The following is a 20802-nucleotide window of genomic DNA, read 5'->3' as shown; positions in this document are numbered from 1 at the left end:
CTGCATCTGATAATTCCAGGAAGACATCTTCATCCAGAAGATCCATTGATTCTTTGTTTTGAGAGCTTGTTGAGGTGATCATGGTCTGTTTCTTTACGTGACTTGATATTGAGTGTTTTCTCTGAGCCATCTATATGTTACTGTATTAGTTTATTTTATGTTTGCTTACTGTATCCTAGCTTCTTGCTTTGTTTTATTTTGATATGCCCAAATGGGTTGCTTGAGCAAGCTTGCTTGATTATTTTCTCCTTTGAAGCTCTGACATCCTGTCACCATATGGCTAGAGCTGTTATCAGGTATATCAGTCTAGGAGTCCATTCACCTTTCTTGTATGAATTCAGTTCAGGTGTCCAGGTAGCTGACCATCAAGTTTGCGGTACAGGCTCTGTCCTACAGTCTTAGAGGGGCAGGGGTGATTGTCATATATACTGGTATCTGATTGCAGCAGGGGGCCATGCTCTGAACAAGGCAGGGGGCTGAGAACCATTCCCTGAATCTCTGTGAGGAAAGCATGTCCCTCTTCCCTACAGTGTACAGGTGGGTGGGTTCTCCAGATGGACCATGGACACACAATGCTTTTGCTTGTATGGACTGGGAGGTACCAGTTATCCTTGGACACCTGTCATGGATGGCTGGGCAACCTTAGTGGAGCCACCATCAGTCCTTTTGCCCCTGATGTGGGTAGGTGAGGACCCTATTTAATAGGCAAGCAGTGTCAAATATCAAACACCCACCTCTTCACAGCACAGCTGAAACCGTTGCAGTCTGCCAACAAGGGCCTTTTCTCCTGAAATTGGCCCACAGAGGTCCATGCAGGGGGAAAAGGTATTCAAAGTCCATGGACTGTTTTTGCCTGGACAGGAGCCGCTTCTGTCCTGAGCTCCCCTGGTTATTGGAGCTGGCAAATTATCTTTTCCCCCAATTGTGAACTTATTCATACTCCAAGGCCAGGAGGATGGCTCAGGGTACTCAACATGGCCTAACTCAGGCCAAGGGAAATCACGAGCCACTGAAGCCAGCTTGGGGGCTGGGGATGCGGTAAAATATACACAGGCACTTAGCTTTTGCCAAGAGCACTGTTCTTCTTTGGTTCTAGAGGTGTAAGTAGGCTGTGTAGCTGGCTGCTTCTCCATGAGGAAACTGTGGCTGAATGCTAACACTAGCCCACCACAGCCACTCCCGGAAGTGGTGCCTGAGGGATCCCAACGTTTCCCATCCAGTAACTCCTCTCTATTTCTGAACTGTCTCTCCCTCCCCGTGCTTCTCTGTTTTCTAACTTTGCCTTTGATGTTTAGGGCTCCTAGCTTGTCATAAATATAATTGTTTCACTTGATTTTCGGGTCTTTGTTGTAAGGATTGCAGGAAACATCTTGCTATTTTGCCATCTTGGCCCCGCCTCCTCTAATTGCTTTTGTATGATTTCTAGTTGTTTATTTATTTCGGAATTTTGTTCCTTTATTATTTTCCTGAATTATTCCATTGCTTTGTCTGTGTTTTCCCTGATTTTGTCTTTATTTTCCTTATTTTTGTCTGCAATTTCCTCATTTCTTGGAGAACTCTGAATATTAGAGTTCTGAAATCTCTATCTGGTAGTTCCTTGCTTTTTCTTCTACCAGAAGGTCACCTGGTATTTTATTTCAGTTGCTTTCTGGAGCCATCCTGTCCTGTTTTTTTAAATATGTTTTGATATTGCCTGCCGTGTCCCAGACATTCAGGAATTATTTTCTTCACTTATGGATTGTAGATTTGTTTGTTTCATCCTACTTTTTTGTTTCATTTGGTTATGTCTGGCAGGTGGGCTGTGTGTGCTTTGTTGCTTGCTCATCTGTGGGCACAATACTTCTTACCACCTTATCCAGGTGGGCAGTGCTGGTCACTCAGCTGTGGTGCGGCAGGGCGGGTCCAGCAGGGGTGAAAGGGTGGTTATGGGTAGTTTGTGGCCCAAACTGTTGCCTACAAGGCAGGGCTGAGGGGCAGTGCAGGGCAGGGCTGGGGGACTGCATCAGTGCCACTCAGGGGCGTGGCACTCATCATACAGTGCAGATAGGCAGGATGGAAGGGAGAGGATGTGATATGTAGAGCTAAGTTGGTGAGTGAAAGCAGAGAAAGAAGAGAGAAAAAAAAGAACAAAGAAAAATGTAAATAAAATGCAGTAAGGTAAGATTTGGTGGGTGGGGGTGGGGCAGACCCAGCGAGGCCATGTGCTGGTGACTCTCTAGCTGAGCGGTGTGGCTCAGCCTATCGAAAAGGGGCATGGGAATCACACAGGACAGGGTGGGTGGGAGAAAAAAAAGGGAAGAGGGGAAAGAAAGAAGAAACCAACAAACAAAAAATAAAAGCAACAACAACAAAAATAAATATGGTGATGGTGGTGCTGGCCGTTGGTGGTTAGGCAGAATTGGGGTGGCAGCAAGCTGATGTCTCTCTCACCAGGTGGCATGGCACAGCCTGTCAGGAAGGGGCGGGGGCAGCACAAAGCCTAGGTGGGAAGGAGAAAGACAAGGAAGAAGGGGAAGAATAAAGAAAAAAAAAAAAAGATGGTGCTGAGGGAACCGGCCTGTGAGGGCAGCGCAGTTCTGGTGAGGCTGTGTACCAGAGGCTCTCCAGCTGAGTGTACAGCACAGCCCACCCAGAATGGGGCGGGGGGGGGGCTGGGAGCAGCACACAAGGCTAGATGGACAGAAGGAAGGAAAGGAGACAGAGAGAGAAGAAACAGAAAAAAAAATGAAAAAATGAACAAAGTAAAAAATATGGCACTGAGCGAGCTGGTTTGGTGTCGGTAGTGTAGACCTGGGGAGGCTGTGTGCCACTAGCCCCCCAAGCCAAGCAGTGCAGCAAGGCCCATGAGAAGGGGTGGGGATGGCACATGGGCCAGGTGGATTGGATAAAAGAAAGGAGAGAGAGAAGCAACAAAAAAGGCATCCCCCAAAATAGCAACAAACAAACAAAATGGTGCCGAAGGGGCCAACTGGTGGGGATGGGGTGGACCTAGGCAGCAGTGAGTTGGTGTCCTTCTGGCCAAGAAACCAAGGCACGTTGGAAAGCTGCAGAGATCATGTAGAGGGAAGAAGGATCCCTGATTACCTCCAGCTGCTCTGTCTGCTGTTGGGAGCTCCGTGAGGTTGCCTTCCCATACTCCCTGTCCTCAGTCCTTGGTGGCTGAGGTCTAAAATGAGGAATCCATGCCACATTAGCTGGTAGGGGACCTCCACTCTGTAGCTCTCCTACTCTGTAGCTCTCCTTGTTCTCTGTTCTCTGTCAGTTTCTTATTTCATTTGGTGCTTGATTGAGTTCTTTATTCCTTAATTTGATGTTTAGAGTTCCAGGATGGACGTTTGCATCTGTTTTACTTAGTTTTTCGGGTCTTTGCTGCAGAGGGACAGCATGGTGCTTCTGTCCATAGCGCCATGTTGGCTCCAGCCTCTCATTTGATTTCTCGGGTGCTGCTTCCATGGACTTTGATTGTTGATCCAAGTAGAATAAACAAAACAAAAAAACCACTGCTGTCAAGGTGATTCTAACTCATGGAGACCCTACAGGACAGAGTAGAACTACCTCATCAGGTTTTCAAGGAGCACCTGGTAGATTTGAACTGTCAACCTTTTGCTTAGTAGCCAAACTCTTAACCACTACACCACCAGGGTTTCCAAGTAAAATAAAATCACTGGCAAATTCAATTTCCTCTCCATTTATCATGATGTTTATCAGTCCAGTTGTAAGGATTTCCGTTTTCTTCACACTCACATGTAATCCGCACTGAAGGCTGTAGTCTTTGACCTTCATCAATAAGTGCTTCAAATAGTCTTCATTTTCAACAAGCAATGTTGTGTGATTTGCATATTGTTAATGAGTCTTCCTCTAATCCTGACGCCACATTCTTCTTCATATAATCCGGTTTCTCAAATTGTTCAGCATACAGATTGAATAAGTAAGATGAAAGGATATAACCTTGCTACATACTGTTTCTAATTTTAAAACATGCAGTATCCCCTTGTTCTGTTCAAACAACTGCCTCTTGATCTATGTACAATTTCTGCATGAGCACAATTGTCTTGGAATTTTCATTTTTTGTAATATCATCCATAATATTTGTTATGATCCACACAATCGAATGTCATCATGTAGTCACTAAAACACAGGTGACATCTTTCTGGCATTCTTTGTTTTTAGCCAAGAGCCATCTGACAACAGCAGTGATATCCCTCATTCCATGTCCTCTTCTGACTCCAGCTTGAACTTCTAGCAGTTCCCTGACAATGTATGCTGCAGTTGTTTTTTAATTTTCAGCAGAATTTTGCTAGCAAGTGATAGTAATGATATTATTTGATAATTTCTGCATTCTGTTTGATTGCCCTTCTTTGAAATGGGCACAGATATGGATCTCTTCCAGTAGGTTGGCCAGGTAGCTGTCTTCCAAATTTCTTGACATAGACAAGTAATGCTTCCAGTGTTGAATCTGTTTGTTGAAATATCTCAAATGGTATCCTGAAAATTCCTGGAGACTTGTTTTTCACAGATGCCTTCAATGTAGCTTAAACTTCTTCCCTTCAGTAGCAGCAGTTCTTGATCATATGCTAGCTCCTTAAATGGTTGAATATTGACCAATTCTTTTTGGTGTAGTGACTATATATATTCCTTCTTTTCATGCTTCCTGCATCCTTCAATTTTTAGAATCCTTCTGTATTTCAATTCGAGGCTTGACTTTCCTCCTCAGTTCTTTCAGCTTGAGAAATGTCAATCACGTTCTTCCCTTTTGGTTTCCTAACTCCAGATCTCTTCACATTTCACCATAATACTTGACCTTCTTTCTTCAAGCCACCTTCAAAATCTTCTGTTCAGCTCTTTTATTTCATCTTCCATTTGTATTAGCTACTCTGTACTTAAGAGCAAGTTTCAGAGTCTCTTCTGACATCCATTTTGGTCTTTTCCTTCTTTCCTGTCTTTTTAATGACCTTTTACTTTCTTCATGGATGAAGTCCTTGATGTCTTCCCACAACTTTTCTGGTCTTCGATAATTAGTGTTCAGTGCATCGAATCTATTCTTGAGATGGTCTCAAAATTCAGGTCAGGTGGGATGAATTCAAGGTCCTATTTTGGCCTTGGAACTGACTCAAAGGCAACTGACGGTGCTGGTAGAAAGTGGTCCTGAGATAAAAATATTTGAGAAATGCTGGCCTCAGTAAAACAATCTAGCTGTGAAGGCTTTTGTTATATCATGATTTTGAATCCTAATAGACTTTTGCTAGGTTTTTCTCTCCAAACGAAATTTGGACATTAAGAAGCAAGACATAAACTATTTTACCGAAAAAAAAAAAAAAAATTGCCATTGAATTGATTCTGACTAATAGCGACCCTATAGGACAGAGTAGAACTGTGCCATGGGGTTTCCAAGGAGTGGCTGGTGGATTCGAACTTCCGGCCTTTTGGTTAGCAGCCAAGCTCTTAACCACTGTGCCACCAGCAAAAATAACCTACCTGGAAATTATCTTGAGTTTCCAGTGCAGTATTCACTTGCATCATAGCGGCTAGGTGGGCATAATACTTGTAGTGAAAAAAATAATTTGAGCTATAAATCTTCCATAGCAAGGAGAAGCAGGCAGTTTGCCGGTAAAGTTGTGCCAACCTCTTCTTCCTATTAGATAAACACAGACACACAGGAAGAAGGTAATCATCATTATGCTTTAGGGGAGCTCAAGGGCACAGTGTTCTTACTACAGGCTTGGAAGTCAAAACTGCACGAGTTTGAGGCCTGCCTCCATCACTGACTAACAAACACATTAAATGATTTTTATGAAGCACGTTTTCTCCATTGTAAAATGGAGACCAAGATACCTACTTTGTGATGATTAAGATAACTTATGTAAAGCACCTGTCCCACGCTGGTTAATTGTTATTTAAATGAAAGCTATTTAAAAAGCACGTTTATATCATTCATCACATTTGATTCTGGAGACAACCATATAAAAGAGGGAGGAATAATTAATCCTATTTTACAGATGGGGAAGGTGAGACTGAAACAGGTTAAATAATTAACTCAAAGTCACACAGCTAGAATGCAATGGTGCCAGGACTAAAAAACCCATCTACCCGGTCAGGTAGAAGACTGCACATTGCTATTAGGAACCAGGTCTTAGCTCAACAAAGGAAATGAGAATTTTTAACAACTGAATCCCAACAAAGGAATGGAATGTCACAGGAGGCCGTGAACATCCTGTGCTGGAGATATTCAAGGGGAGGATGGACTACCTTCTCCAAAGAATGTTTGGGCTCAAAGATCCAGCCACAACAGGCAATTTAACTAATAATATAGCCAAAAATCCTTTAGATTTATGATTAAAACAAAGGGAGCCTAAACAACATGGATGAAACATTAGTGATTTAAGAAAACAAAGTATAATTAGAAATATTTCTCAAAAAGTAGGTTTTAAATAAAGATAAGAAGGAAGGGAGATTGTAGGGTGGCTTAATAAAGAAGTATTCCTGCTACTTTCATTTTAGATATTGATGATATTGATTCTGAAAAAAGGTTCTAAGGAAACATGAACAGGGTAAAATCCGTTATAACATGGAGGACATTCATGTCAGCTGTAGAAACTCTGACATAAAATGTTGTTTCTTATTGTCCTTGTGTTAGAGAGGAGAGAGCCTTTTGACTGGTGACTGGCTTAAGCCAACAGCTCCACAGTTTCTTCCTCTTCAATACCTTTTTACCTTTTCCCTTTGTGCAGGTACTTCTTGCTCTTTTTACGTAATGTGGTTGTAAATTAGGGTTGTTAGATTTGCCAAATGAAAATAAAGATGCCCAGTTCAATTTGAATTTCAAAATGAATAATTTAGTATATATATTGTATGGGACATGCATAGACAAAAAAATGATCCATTGTTTATCTAAAATTCCATTTTAGCTAGGTATTTTGACAACCCTGTATGTAAACCACATTCCTACTTCTTTTTTCTCAGCAAGATCTCTACTGAACTTCTCCCCACCTCCTTCTTCCTGGAGTCTCCACAGCAGTAGGCAGGTGTTCCCAGGGGCCCACCTTCAACCTGCAAAGGAGCTCAACTCTGCCTCATTTCCATCCCAGGATCTCCCACATTTAAAGGAACACCTGGGAAGCTGCAGAAGGCAGTTTTTGATAGGGTTGCTCACAGGAACACACGTCTGTATCATGGCAGAACCTGTAGGAATATTGCTGCAATATGGAAGATGGAGGATAAGTCGTCTGGTAGCTCTCCAGATCCCCAACTAGGTGGCATCTCCCTTAGTATGAATTGCTATATAGGTGGAATTTTTTGAAGAAACTTCTATTATCGAAAATTTCAAACATATACACAGTAAACAGAAGTGTATAATGAATCCTCATGTACCCAACACCCAGTTTCAATAACTATCAGCATTCTTATTTCATCTTCCCTTTTACACACTGTTTCCCACAATTTTTTTAATAGTTCTTTGCTAGATAACATATACATACATTGAAATGTATAAGTATTAACAGTACAGTTTTGACAGATGGATGCCCCCATCTAACCCACATCCCTACCAACATACTTAGATAGGGAGGCAGTTTTGCTCTTTGGCAGAAGTCTTCAGGTTCTGCTATTTTTATTTGGGTCAGGGACAAAATCCAGTATCTTAACACTGAACGGAAGAGGGCTCGGGGTGGTGGTGCAGATTCCAGTTGCAACAGGAATGGTTAGCGGGGCGGAAGGAAGGGTGTGGGGCATTGAGCTCACCTTGCAAAAAGGTCCCTTATGCTTTTGTCACCTGAATTCCCTTTGACAAAAGCTGCCCGTGAGAGTCTCTGGGGCATCCCAGCCCTGGCCTAGGAGCCACTCCCACACTTGCTCCAAAGTGACTGGTGATTGGTTAGAGCCAAGCAGGAGTCATCGCACCCCACGGAAACTCAGGTTCTGGGGGCTGTCATTCTCTCTCCTCTGGGGAGTGAGAGGAGAACTTCAGCTCTCCCCAGCTCCTTCCCTTACCCATGAGGTGGGCTCTCTTGGGTCTGCTGATTCAAATAATGAAAGTGTCTGTTTTTCTCGATGTGGGTATGGAGAAACAGAGAGAATAAAGTGTAAGGAAAGACTCTGTTGAGGAGCTTCAGTGCCTTCCTCAGCATTTTCTTGGCAAGTACCATGTGGCCCATGTTGAAACAGACCTGCAGAGAGATGAGAGGGAAAGAGGGGAAAAGAGGAAAAGCAATGATTTGGACTCAGTCAGTATGTTCAACAACACATATTTTTGAGGTTTTTATCAAAAAGCTGACTTATGGCCCTGGTAGTACAATGGTTAAGTACTTGGTTGCTAACTGAAAGGTCAGCGGTTTGAATGAACCAGCTGCTCTACAGGAGAAAAGACATGGCAATCTGCTTCTGTAAAGATTACAACCTAGGAAACCCTATGGGACAGTTCTACTCTGTCATATAGGGTCATTATGAGTTGGAATCAACTCAAAGGTACACAACAACAGCATGGTCCAAAACAAAATTTAGCAAGAAGGCCTGTTCTCCCTTCTCCATTCGATTTTCAAAGAGAGCCACTGCCCACCTGTGTTCTAAGTACCTGAGGTGATTGTGGAAAATGCAAATTGTTAAGTCCCACCCCAGAGTGCAAATTTGGGTCTCTGTGGGTAGGACACGGGGGAAATGTATTTTCATATATTCCTCAGCTGAGTCTTACTCATGTTCAAGTTTGAGAATCACTAGTAGAGAAGGCAAGCTACTCAGACCTGGTAATGGGCTTAAAGACTAGTCTATGCCTATCCCACTCTGACATTGTTCTGGAAAGGCTTGTGATTTCAGAGACTAAAAAGCACTGCCCTCATCCCATCTCCAAAATATTTCTCCACTTTTCGTCAAGGTCTGACATTTTATCATAAAAGTCACTTCATTCCTTTGAGTCAAACTTTCCATTCCTTCTCCCAATCGCATGCAAATCTCTTGGGAGTTATGTGGTAATAGTGGACATTTAGGGCAGAGTGACAAAGTCTGAGAGACAAAGACAACTAAGAAAATCCAAAGAAGCTTCTCGCTCACAATTTCACTGTGTCAGAGGTTAACCATGGGTGAACTTTTGTAATGAATATTATTTCCTTATGAAGGAGGGCTATGAAAAACCTTCCCTTCTACTTTCATAGGGTTTCTATGTTATTTCCTCAGGCCAAGGATCCAGAGAGAATGTGAAAGGAGGAAAAGCTCTTCCTCTTGGCAAGGGAAATCCCTGGGGCCTCTGTGGGTGCCTCCTCTCCTAAGCTGGGAAAACTCCTGCCTCTCTTTACAGAAACCTGGCTTTCTGGCTGAGAAGCTAGCAGCCAGCTTAAGTTTTGGCAACATAGCGGGACATGCACAAGCAGCATGAAAGGCCATGGGGATTTTGCTGCCTTTCAGTAGAGCCAGAAAGGCTTCTCCTATGAGCAGTAGAGGCAATGCATTCACTGTTTACCAAGTCCCCAAAGTAAACTTGATACCTCCCTCCCCGAACCTGCTCTTTCTTTGTCTTCTTCTCCATCCATGCAGCATCCTCAGAGAAAAACCTCAACTCCTCCCTAATCTTCACCCTCACACACACTTCTCATGGGTGACCAAATGCTGTATACTCTGCCTTCCAAGTGTCTGTCACCTCTGTCCTCTTCTCTCCAGCCAAGACCTTACTTCAGGCCCTACTTGTGTCTCAATGCCGCTATTATCACACGAGCCTCCTTACCAGTCTCCATTCTCCTCCCTGCCACCAACACTACCTTTCTCAGGCACAAATGTGATCATGCCACTCCTGTCTAAGAGCCCAAGAGAAATGAAAGAAGTCAGTCTGAAAGCACTACATCCTGTAGGACTCTAACTATATGACAGTCTAGAAAAGGCAAAACTATAGAGACAGTGAAAAGATCAGTGGTTTCCAGAGACAAGGCTGAGTGGGTGAAGCACAACATATTTTAAGGGCAGTGAAACCATTCTGCATGGTATGTAGTGGTGGACACAGGACATTACACATTTGTCAAAGCCCTCAGGGCTGTACAAAACAAAGTGAACCCTAATGGAAACCACGAACTTTAGTTAATAATAATATACCATTATCGGTTCATCAATTGTGAGAAAAGCACCATGCTAATACAAGATGTTAATAGTAGGAGAAACTATGGGCAGGAGGATCGGGGGTATGTGGGAACTCTCTGTACTTTCTGTGCAATTTTTCTGTAAAACTAAAACTTCACTAAAACATGAAGTATATTAAAAATTGCAACAACAAAAAAAGCCCATGAGAACTCCCTACATACAGGGTTAATTCACAGCCCTCAGTGGTTCACAAATGGCTCTTTTGGCATTTGCCACCACAAACACTCCCCTCCTATCCATACACAATGACTCTGTCTGAACACACCCACCTTTGTCCATGCTGCTGCCTCTGCAAGGAATGCCCTTCCCCTTTCACCATCTAGAAAATAGCTAGCTATTCATTCCTCAGCTTCCAGCAGAATGTCAGCTCCTCCATGAAGAGTTTCTAACAACCCCTCTGCCACCCACACATACCTTCACCTCCAGCAGGTGATTTTGCTGTTAGAATAATTTGTAGGTGCCTCTACCGCAATAACATTTAACACTGTGGTTTATTATTTGTTTTTGAGTCTGTTGCCTCCGGCAACACGTGAACGCCTCAAGGTCAGGGACTATGTATTAATCACCCTGGTCACCTCTCTCACTTAACTAGAAACTCCTTGAGGACAAGTCTTGTCTGCTTGAACCTTTGTATCCCCTATACCTGGCATAGGAGACCTGACCGCACAGTGGTTAAGAGCTCTGCTGCTAACAGAAAGGTCAGCAGTTCAAACCCACCAGCTGCTTCACAGGCAAAATATATGACAGTCTGCTTCATAAAGATTGTCATGTTGTTGTTAGGTGATGTAGAGTTGGTTCTGACTCATAGCGACCCTATGTACAACAGAACGAAACGCTGCCCAGAACTGTGCCATCCTCACAATCATTGCTATATTTGAGCCCATTTTGCAGCCACGGTGTCAGTCCATCACGCTGAGGGACTTCCTCTTTTTCACTGACCACTCTCGTGAAGATTACAGCCTTGGAAATCCTATGGGGCAGTTCTACCCTATCCTATAAGATCGCTATGAGTCGGAATCGACTCAACAGCAATGGGGATATGCCTGGCACAATAGTAAATGTTTACTTTTTTCTACATAAACCAAAAAACCCATTGCTTTCAAGTAGATTCCAATATATAGCAACCCTATAGAAGAGAGTAGAACTGCCCCATAGAGTTTCCAATGAGGCCTGGTGGATTCAAACTGCCCACATTTTGGTTAGCAGCCATAGATCTTAACCACTAGCCATGAGGGTTTCCTTTTTTGTACAGAGAAGACATTCATTAGATATTTTTTTAAATTGTACTTTAGATGAAAGTTTACAGAACAAACTAGCTTCTCATTAAACAATTAGTACACATATTGTTTTGTGACATGCCAACCCCAAGACATATCAACACTCTCCCTTCCTTGAACTTGGGTTCTTGTATTACCAGCTTTCCTGTCCCCTCCTGCTTGCTCGTCCTTGTCCCTGGGCTGGCATGCCCCTTTAGTCTTGTTTTCTTTAATGGACCTGTCTAGTCATGGCTGAAGGGTGAACCTCAGGAGTGACTTCATTACCCAGCTAAAAGAGTGTCCAGGGGACATACTCTTGGGATTTCACTAGTCTCTGTCAGACTAGGAAGTCTGGTCTTTTTTTGTGAGTTAGAATTTTGTTCTACATTTTTCTCCAATTCTGCCCGGGACCCTGTAGTGTGATCCCTGTCACAACGATTGGTGATGGTAGCCGGGAACCATCCAGTTGTGCCGGACTCAGTGTGGAGGAAGCTGTAGTAGTTGTAGCCCATGAGTCCTTTGGACTAATCTTTCCCTTGAGTCTTTGGTTTTCTTCATTCTCCCTTGCTCCAGGTGGGGTAGAGCCAGAAGATTATCTTAGATGGCCACTCACAAACTTTTAAGACCTCAGACATTACTCACCAAAGTAGAATGTAGAACATTTTCTTTATGAACTATGTTATGCCAATTGGGCTAAAAGTTTCCCAAGACCGTGGTCCCCACAGCCCTCAACCCAGTAATTCAGTCCCTCAGGGAGCTTGGAAGTCTCTATGGAGAGTGAATGTATGCATGGAAAAATGGTTGATGATAAGTCTTAGTTACATATCATCTACCACTGAGAAAATGTTTATGTATTCATGCCCATCTTAAAAGTTGTTAGAAAAATGTCAACTAGGAGGAAGGGGAAGATCTTCTATTGGAAGAAAGGAGATTTGAGTCCCAGTGCTTGAGTTTCTGGGGTCTTGAAAAGAAATCTGTGACAGGGGATGGGAGGAGGATGTCAAAAGTATAGGAATGATTTTACTTCTATGTGAAGCCCCTAATAGCAAATAATAGATTAATTTGTGTCTTTAATGGTTTCTTACCTGACCTTTAAGGCTAAAAAAGGTGGCAGACTCAAAAGTTTGACTCCAAGATTTTTGCTTCCTGAGAGTTTTCAGCATCCTCTCTCCCTCATTCAAATACATGTATGCCTGTAACCAGCACAATGAGGAGAAACCATTGAGACAGCAGCAATTCAAACCACAAGGGGCTTTGCCCTAGCCTCTACTGAAGGAGGCTCCAGACACCACCATTAGCCCTAGCTCCACTGATTAGAATGAGCCTCCAAACTCTAGATAGGAGCTGGGTGGGTAAAGCTCCATCTGAAGATACTCGCCAGGCCACCTTCATGTCCACTTTTGTCTACTGGATCACTTATTTTGGAGGATGCAGAAATCTCCACCTTTCCTCATGTTGTCATATAAGCTGCCTTACCCGGTTCCCCAGTGTAATTTCTTCTTTTGAGTAATTCCATTCCCAACCTCCCTATCTCTGACAACATATCCATTGCTGTGGCAGCATCCCACACCTGCAAGAAGTCAGCCTACTTTTGGAATGAGTTATGGACCACTCCCATTTCTCTTGACAGGGCCATCTTTGAGAAGGGGAGGAAGGTAAGGCCCTGAGCAAATCTCCTCACCTCACCATCAACCTCCTATGACATCATTAGACAAGTGAGTCTTGGTACATGTGAATACCCAGGCAAAGTCAGAATAGAAGAGTCAAATAAGGTGAGGTGATACACCCCCAATTTTACACAGCCTAAGAAGTACGTGGGAATAAGAAGGAACGTGAGGAGTTGGCTGCTTGTCCCACTCCCACCAGATTTTCTTTGATAGGGGAACAGGTGCAAATAGCACATTCTGGGACCTTGCTCTGGGGTTCTGCTTCCAATCATTGTCTTCATGACTTTTCACCACACTCTGTGCTGAGTTAAACGGGCATCAGCACAAGTTTTAGTAAGCTGGCCTCCTCTTCTTGGGACTCACTGGCTACCCTCTCCCACAAAAAAAGGCTATTGTCTATACACACACACACGTACACATGCATGCACACACATGTGCACACGCACTAAAAATATGTGCATATACGTAGGGGCCTTTCATCTTTCTTAACATGAATATTCTAAAGAACATGGCTTACTGGCATTTTTAATAGTTTAAATTTTAAATATTTATATGAACCTAAGTTTTTTTTTTTTTTTTTTTGGTGTAAGAGTTGAGTACGCTGCTCAGACCAGCAGCAAGTGTAAAACGTAGAACAGACCACCACTGTGGACAAGAAGGTCTGCAGTATGACTATTCAGATGTGCACAAATTTACCTGAAGCTGGCTGGTGTCAGATGATGCAAGGCCCAGAAAAGCATTCCCTCAAGGGAGTTCATGAAAGGCTAGTCCAGCCAGCTGTTTTATGAAAAGTGATCTAAAGTCAAATAAGTTTGAGAAACACAATATGCCATACTAGAAGTTGTTCTAGCCCTGGCCTGACCTCCGCCCTTCTCCACCCTCTGGGAGATTTATATGTATGTTAGCATATTGAAGGCCCTGGAATATTTACAGTTTTGCTTTATTCAGCCCAGTGTTTCTCAACTTATTTAAAAATGAATCCTTTTTATTTTACTATATGTATTAAATCCCCACAATTCTAGTGTTCCATGGACACCTGGGGCATATCGCCCTGGAACCATATTTACAAATTATTATTCTAAAGTGTTCTAAAGGGGTAGATGTCATTATCTGGCACAAACTGTATGCAGACCAGAGCAGGTGAAAGCCTCTTTGCAGATCATAAGATTAAAACAAGATTTGTACTCACTTTTTTTTTTTTAAAGACCTACGGACATTTTGTGCTCACACATGCTTTGTGAAGACAAAAGGAAAAGGCCACTGGGACATTACTGAGGAAGACTCTATCCCGAAACTGAAACAATACCTCTTTGGGTCATTTTGGAGAAGAGATCTGACTCCCATCCCCCAGATAGGTAGATAAGTCATGGCAAGTTTCTAAAGGTGGCAGTATTTTAAATTATGCATAATGCTAGATGCAATTTGCTCTATTTTCTCAATCTAGATCATTTCTCTGGGTAATTTGATTTTCAAAGGCAAGGGGTACTGGCAGGAATCAAGAATACGAAGTAATAAAAAAGCACACTACATCTTTCTTCAAGTCCCTTCTTGCTCTATGGTCTGTAAATTGTCTCTAGGGTAGAGGAGATTTGGGTAGGGACAGCTTACCATATAGTTATCATTCAAGATGAGATAAGCAGACGCAATTTCTAGGAAGTAATATAAGGCTTTGTTATTTTCCCCCAGAGCCAGAAAGTGGTAGGCCAGAGGCAAGATGACAATCTCCAAGATCTCCTCACACTGGCAGGATTCCAGGGGGATGATGTCTTCCTCAGTTGTCTTCATTTTTGTTATAATGATGTCAAAGAAACCCAAGATCTTTTCTCTTATTTCTTCAGAACTGCCCAAATGTAGAAATAGGAATAATAGCTTCTTAGTATAGCTTTTGATATGAAAATATCTTGAAAAACTAATAAATAGCAGGATAATAAAATGTAGATGCTACTGTCCAACTCACCACACAAACCCTACCACATTTCCCCCCTGCACTGAGGCCAAAAGTACTGACCAGCCAAATAATTCTAACAGTATTCTGAATTTAATGATAATTGTTTCAGCTCTACCTCCTAAACAATTATATATTCCTGTACCTGAGATCATCAGGGAATATGTTAGATTTCTTAGGAATCTCTGATTTGGAAAAGGTGATCTCTTCTTCAGCTAGAAAATAAACAAAGGAGTTATGTGGGTCATTGAAATGCTACATGTGGTGGACATGTCTGGTGTCCACCAAAGAAGCTCTCTCCCCTTTCACAGTATAGAGTTGTTGCTGCCCAGCCGGGATCTACATTTACCAGTCCCCATTGCACCCCAGGTGAAACTACATGATTAGTTCTCGCAATGGCATAGATAAGTGATGTATGCTACCTCCGGACTGAGACTGTTGGGTGTCTTCTCCACCCTCTCCTTCCACAGGAAAGCAAAGGACTCTGAGGCCCTAGAGGAAAGCAAAGCCACAAGATGGACGGAGCCTGGGTTCCTGACTTACTGTGTACAAGGTCATTTGTCAAAATCCTCCTTGGATTATTACATGAGCAGGAAAAAACTACCATTCTATTGTGTTAAGTCACTGAAATGTTGGGCTATGTTATAGCTGATAACATTATCCTAACCAATTTACCCTACAACTAAAACTATGAAGAAAGTGACATAAGTTTCTAGTGGGAAAATATAGATATTTAAATAAGATATCCCTAAAAGACAACTAAAGGGCAGAGAATACAGAATTTAAAACCTTCAGAAGTTTGTATAATCTAAACAGGCTTCAATAGGTTAAGAAATTCCATAATGATATTAGAACAGAAAACAAATGAGGATTGTCTAATCTGGCCACCTCTTTACTCAAGGAGAAGAATCCTAAAAAGGGGAAGGGCTTGTCTTAGATCATATATCTGCTAATGACGAGGTAGGACTAGCACCCAGGTCTCCTGGCTCCAGGGCTAATGCATCACTTCACGGATCTTTTATAAAGATGTAATTTGAACACCTTGTTATCATCTTCTCTTTTTTTTTGTTTAATGATATTTTATTGTGTTTTTGATGAAGGTTTACACAGCAGCTTAGATTCCCATTCAACAATTTCTACACAAATGACATCGGTTATATTCTTCACAATGTGGAAACATTCTCATTATTTAAATTCTGGTTGTTCCATCTCCAGTAATCTAGCTTCCCTGCCCCCCCCTTACCTTCTCATCTTCGATTTACAGTAATTGTTGACCATTTGGTCTCATATAGATGATTTTTTAAAGAAACACAGTGAGTACAGATGATATTCTTTATTTCGTGAGCCAATCTGTTATTTAGCTAAAAGGCGAGCTCAGGGGCTTGTTCTGGTTCAAGGTTTAAAGACTATGTCAGGATAATAGTATTGTGGAGTCCTCCAGTCTCAACTGGTCCAGTAAGTCTGTATTTATTAAGAACTTGAGGTTCTCTTATATATTTTTCTCCCATTCTATCAGGATCCATCTATTGTGGTCCTGTAGTTATCACCTTCTTTCGGAAGTCTCTGTGCCCTTGTTCCCGTAGAATTAGTGCTCCATCAACCCCTGTGCAGACTTCTGTCATGGATCTTATCACACTGTGTATTGTCCACCTGTCCTTCTAGATTGCCATCTGGTATATACCTAGTGACTAGAAGCTGAATATATCCATTTGTGCTTCTGCTCCTATAAAACTGCTCTTGTCAAGGTTACGAGTGGAAATCTTGTTACCAAATCAAAAGGCTACATCTTTGTCCTTATCTTATTACATCTTTCAGCAGCATGTAATACAATTGAGCATTCTCTCTTTCCACTGGCTTCACCCATTTCCTTGGTCTCCTCCCTCACTGACTGCCCACTTTGCCGGCTTTCATTCCTCTACCAGTATTCTCCATGTTGGCTCTGGGCTCCCTTCTCCTAGGTAATTTCATCTGCCCATGACTTCAAATCCCATCTATATGCTAGTGACTTTCAGTTTTATATCTCTAAGCTCTGACACCTACCCTTAATTACAGACTCATATATCCACGTGCTCTGGCAACTGCTATTTAGATGCCTAGTTAAAAAACAAACAGTTGCTGTTGAGTCGATTCTGACTCACAGTGACCCATTGTGTGTCAGAATAGAACTGTGCTCCATAGTGTTTTCAGTGGCTGATATTTTGGAAGTAGACTGCCAGGGCTTTTTTCCAAGGTGCCACTGGGTAGACTGGAATCCCCAACCTTTCAGTTAGTGTCCAAGCACATTAACGGTTTTTACTACCCAGGGACTCCAAATACCTAATGAGCCAAACCCACATCAAGTCAATTCCAACTCACAGCTACCCTATAGGACAGGGTAGAGCTGCCCCATAGAGTTTCCAAGGCTGTAAATCTTTATGGAAGCTGACTGCCACATCTTTCTCCCATGGAGCGGCTAGTGGGTTCAAACTGCTGACCTTTTGGGTTAGCAGCTAAATGCTTAGCCACTGTGCCACCAGGGATTCTTAGAAACCTAGTAGACATCTCAAAATTAACATGATCTAAACAGAACTTGAATTTTTCTACCTCCATCAACCTATACCCCACCTACGTCATCCTTATCTCAGTAAGCATCACCACCATACATCCATTTTCTCAAGGCAAAAACCTTGGCAATATCCTTGATTATTTCCTTTCCCTTAACCCTATCAACCCATCAGAAGGTCCCACTGACTCTACCCCAAAAACATATCTGAATCCATCTACTTCTGTCCATCTTCACTATAGTGCTATCCTAGCCCAACACCCAAATTTTATCTGGACAACTGTAATAAACTAATATCCCTTCTACTCTATTTCCTTCAACCTGTTCTCTACAAAGAAGACAGAGTAAACACGATGTTTTAAAAACATGATTCAGATCTCTGTGGCAGGAGCTGCCATGCTCTCCCAGCAACTTCTATTGTCCTTTTTCTCCTTAGTAACAGCTCAGTTTTACTCAAGACAGCCACACATCCAGTTAAAAGACTACATTTTCCAGCCTCTCCTGAAACTGCATATGTCCATGTGACTAAGTCTAAGTTCTGGTCAATGTGATAAAAAATGAGGCGTTGGGTAGGACTTCTAGAAAGTTCCTTAAGAGGGAGGGGGCACTCCTTTTATTTTTTGGCTTTTCTTCTCTTTATTCTGGCATGAAATACGCTAAATCCAACAGTTGATTTGGACTAAGGATCCCAGATGATCAAAGCCTACATACTGGTCCCAACGGTGAGGAAATGATTTACATGAAAGAGATAAATTTAATAACAAAGTTACACCAAGGGCTCAGTGGTTAAAGAGCTAGACTGCTAAACAAAAGTTTGGCTGTTCAAATCCACCTGCAACTCCTTGGTAACCCTATGGAGCAGTTCTACTCTGTCCAATGGGGTTGCTATGAGTAGGGATCAACTTGATGGCAACAGTTTTTTTTTTTTTTTGGTTTTAGCTGGGTGGTACAAGCAGTTTGCAATTGCCTGCTAACTCAAAGGTTGGTGATTCATACCCACACAGCAGCTCTGCAGAAGAAAGGCCTGGCAAACTGCTTCTGTAAAGATTACAGCCAAGAAAATCCTATGGAGCAGTTCTACTCTGTAACACATGGGGTTGCCATGAGTTAGGGGCCAACTCAATGACAGCTAACAACAACAACAGATGGGTCTTTGTTATATGCAGCCAATGATAATTCTAATCAATACCTCTCCAATGTGTCCGAATCCACAGAATAAAATTCAAACTATCAAAGCCTACAAGGCCCCTTACTGGCTTATTAACCTGCTTATTGTCCGCCAGTCTCCATCAAAATTAAAAATTTATGAGAACAGACACATGTCTATCCTTTCGCCACTATAGCCCCAGTGCCAGGGTGGCTGCCTAGCTCGATAAGCAGATGCTCAATAAATATTTGCTGAATAAATGCTTGTTTGTTGAAAAAAATCAATGAATTAAAAATAAAATACTATTCCTGCTTTTTGTCATGATATCATTTGCCATTGGCTGAGTCATATTTTCAGTTCTCAATTTTCTTCATTTAACAAGGGAAAAATTACATCAAGATTCCCTACTTCAAAGAGGGTCTGTAAAAATCAAAAGAAAAAAAAAGATACAAAGTGCTTGTAGGTTTTCAGAAGAATGGAGGCATGCAAAGACACCACTTTTTCACCCTGTTATTTCAAAGATCTAGAATAAGACTTCAGGTTCAGGGTGACAAACTCACCTCTTGTGTTTTCTACTGTCCCTGCAGGTCCAGGACATTTTACCTCATTAAAATGAGAGTAAAATACTTTTTTGGAAACGAGACTAAGTGTGCACACCAGCTCAGGAGCAAGGACGAGAAGGCAGGAGGGGACAGAAAAGCTGGTAATGGGGAACCCAGTGTGGAGAAGGGGAGAAAGTTGACGCGTCATGGGGTTGGTAACCAATGTCACGAAACAATATATGTATCAATTGTCTAATGAGAAACTAATTTGCTTTGTAAACTTTCACCTAAAGTACACTAAAAAAAAGGAAAAAAAAAATTGGAAGCATAATCCTAGGCTGTACAGAACAGGAGGGTCACATTCCTGTCTTAGGGCCATTGCACTGGCTGCGCTGGAACGCTGCTCCTCAGCCATCCACATGACAAAATCCCTCACTTCCTTTATCTTTATACAAATCTCTCCCCTCAGTGAGGGCTACCTTATTGACTCTGCACTCTTGATCTCCCTTGCCCTACCCAACATGTGTTTTTCTCCATGGGATTTATCACTTGAAACATGTTACATAATTTATTTTTTATTATGTTTTTTCTTCCTTGTCTGTTTTTCCCTAATAGAATGCTGTTTTGTTCACCGATGTATCTCAAGTGCCTAGATCAGGGCCTGGCACGCAGTAGGAACTCAATAAATATTTGTTGAATGAGTAACTAACTGATACACTGGATGAGATTTTAACACATTTCTGGAAAACAAAGGAGTGAGAGGAGTGGCAGCTGATAAAGTAGGTGGAGGAAGCTGAAGGAGGGAGCCCATGGTCCCTGTAGATCCCTGGAATGGATCAAGACTCGGAGAACAAGAGTTTTTAAGAGGGACATGAGGATTCAGAGAGAACTGGAAAGGGGATTAACTTCCTCATTCTCACTCATGCCTAATCTGTGTCTATGAGCCTCTCCCAGTCCCCTTGGCCAGTACCCCCTGAAAGCCCAGCCCTGCACAGGGGGAAGCTCGGAGATCATGGCAGAGCAGGAGCTCTGGAATTAGACTGACCTGTGATTGAAAAAAGTCTGTCGCTAGTTCCATGACTTTGGGCAAATTACTTAATCTTCTAGAACCTCAGTTATCTCATCTATAAAATGGAAATAATCCTTCACCTTGGAAGGTAGATATGAGGATCAAATGAGAATGCATGAGAAATAGGGAAAAGGTGAGACTATTTATTTTTGTATCTACTATGTGCTAGGTACTTTACATGTATTTCTTCCTGATTTTTACAAACTGCTTCTGTGAAGATTACAACCAAGAAAACCCTATGGAGCAGTTCTACTTGTAATACATGGGGCTGCTATGAGTCGGGGGCCGACTTGACGGCAGCTAACAACAACAACATATTGTAACATAGAAGTCCCCTATTTGCAGCCTGTTTTCCCAACCAGGCTTAGCCAGAATCACCAAGGCTCTCTGACTAGGGGAGGTGCTCCCTAGCCACTCATGAACGAGGCTGGGATCAGTGATGCTGCTGCAAGTCGGACATCCGCCACGCATGCAGTGACTGTGTCCTTGGATCCTTACACCATCTGAATCCTCTGCTATGT

General features: G+C 42.3%; 1 protein-coding gene across 1 annotated transcript in view; it reads right to left on the bottom strand.

Moving 5' to 3' along the window:
• ADCY10 (adenylate cyclase 10) overlaps nt 1-20802 on the bottom strand; it is a 194853-nt gene that overhangs the window by 40866 nt on the left and 133185 nt on the right. The window contains exons 21-25 of the mRNA XM_049881318.1: nt 15127-15196; nt 14645-14876; nt 12455-12562; nt 7987-8162; nt 5476-5632 (exon numbers count right to left, since the gene is read on the bottom strand). Of these exons, the coding sequence (XP_049737275.1) occupies nt 5476-5632; nt 7987-8162; nt 12455-12562; nt 14645-14876; nt 15127-15196 (743 nt within the window). The remainder of the gene's footprint in view (nt 1-5475; nt 5633-7986; nt 8163-12454; nt 12563-14644; nt 14877-15126; nt 15197-20802) is intronic.

This window comes from Elephas maximus, chromosome 3 (genome assembly GCF_024166365.1).
Source record: "Elephas maximus indicus isolate mEleMax1 chromosome 3, mEleMax1 primary haplotype, whole genome shotgun sequence".
NCBI classification, from domain to species: domain Eukaryota; kingdom Metazoa; phylum Chordata; class Mammalia; order Proboscidea; family Elephantidae; genus Elephas; species Elephas maximus.
This window is presented reverse-complemented; position numbering and strand designations above follow the sequence as displayed.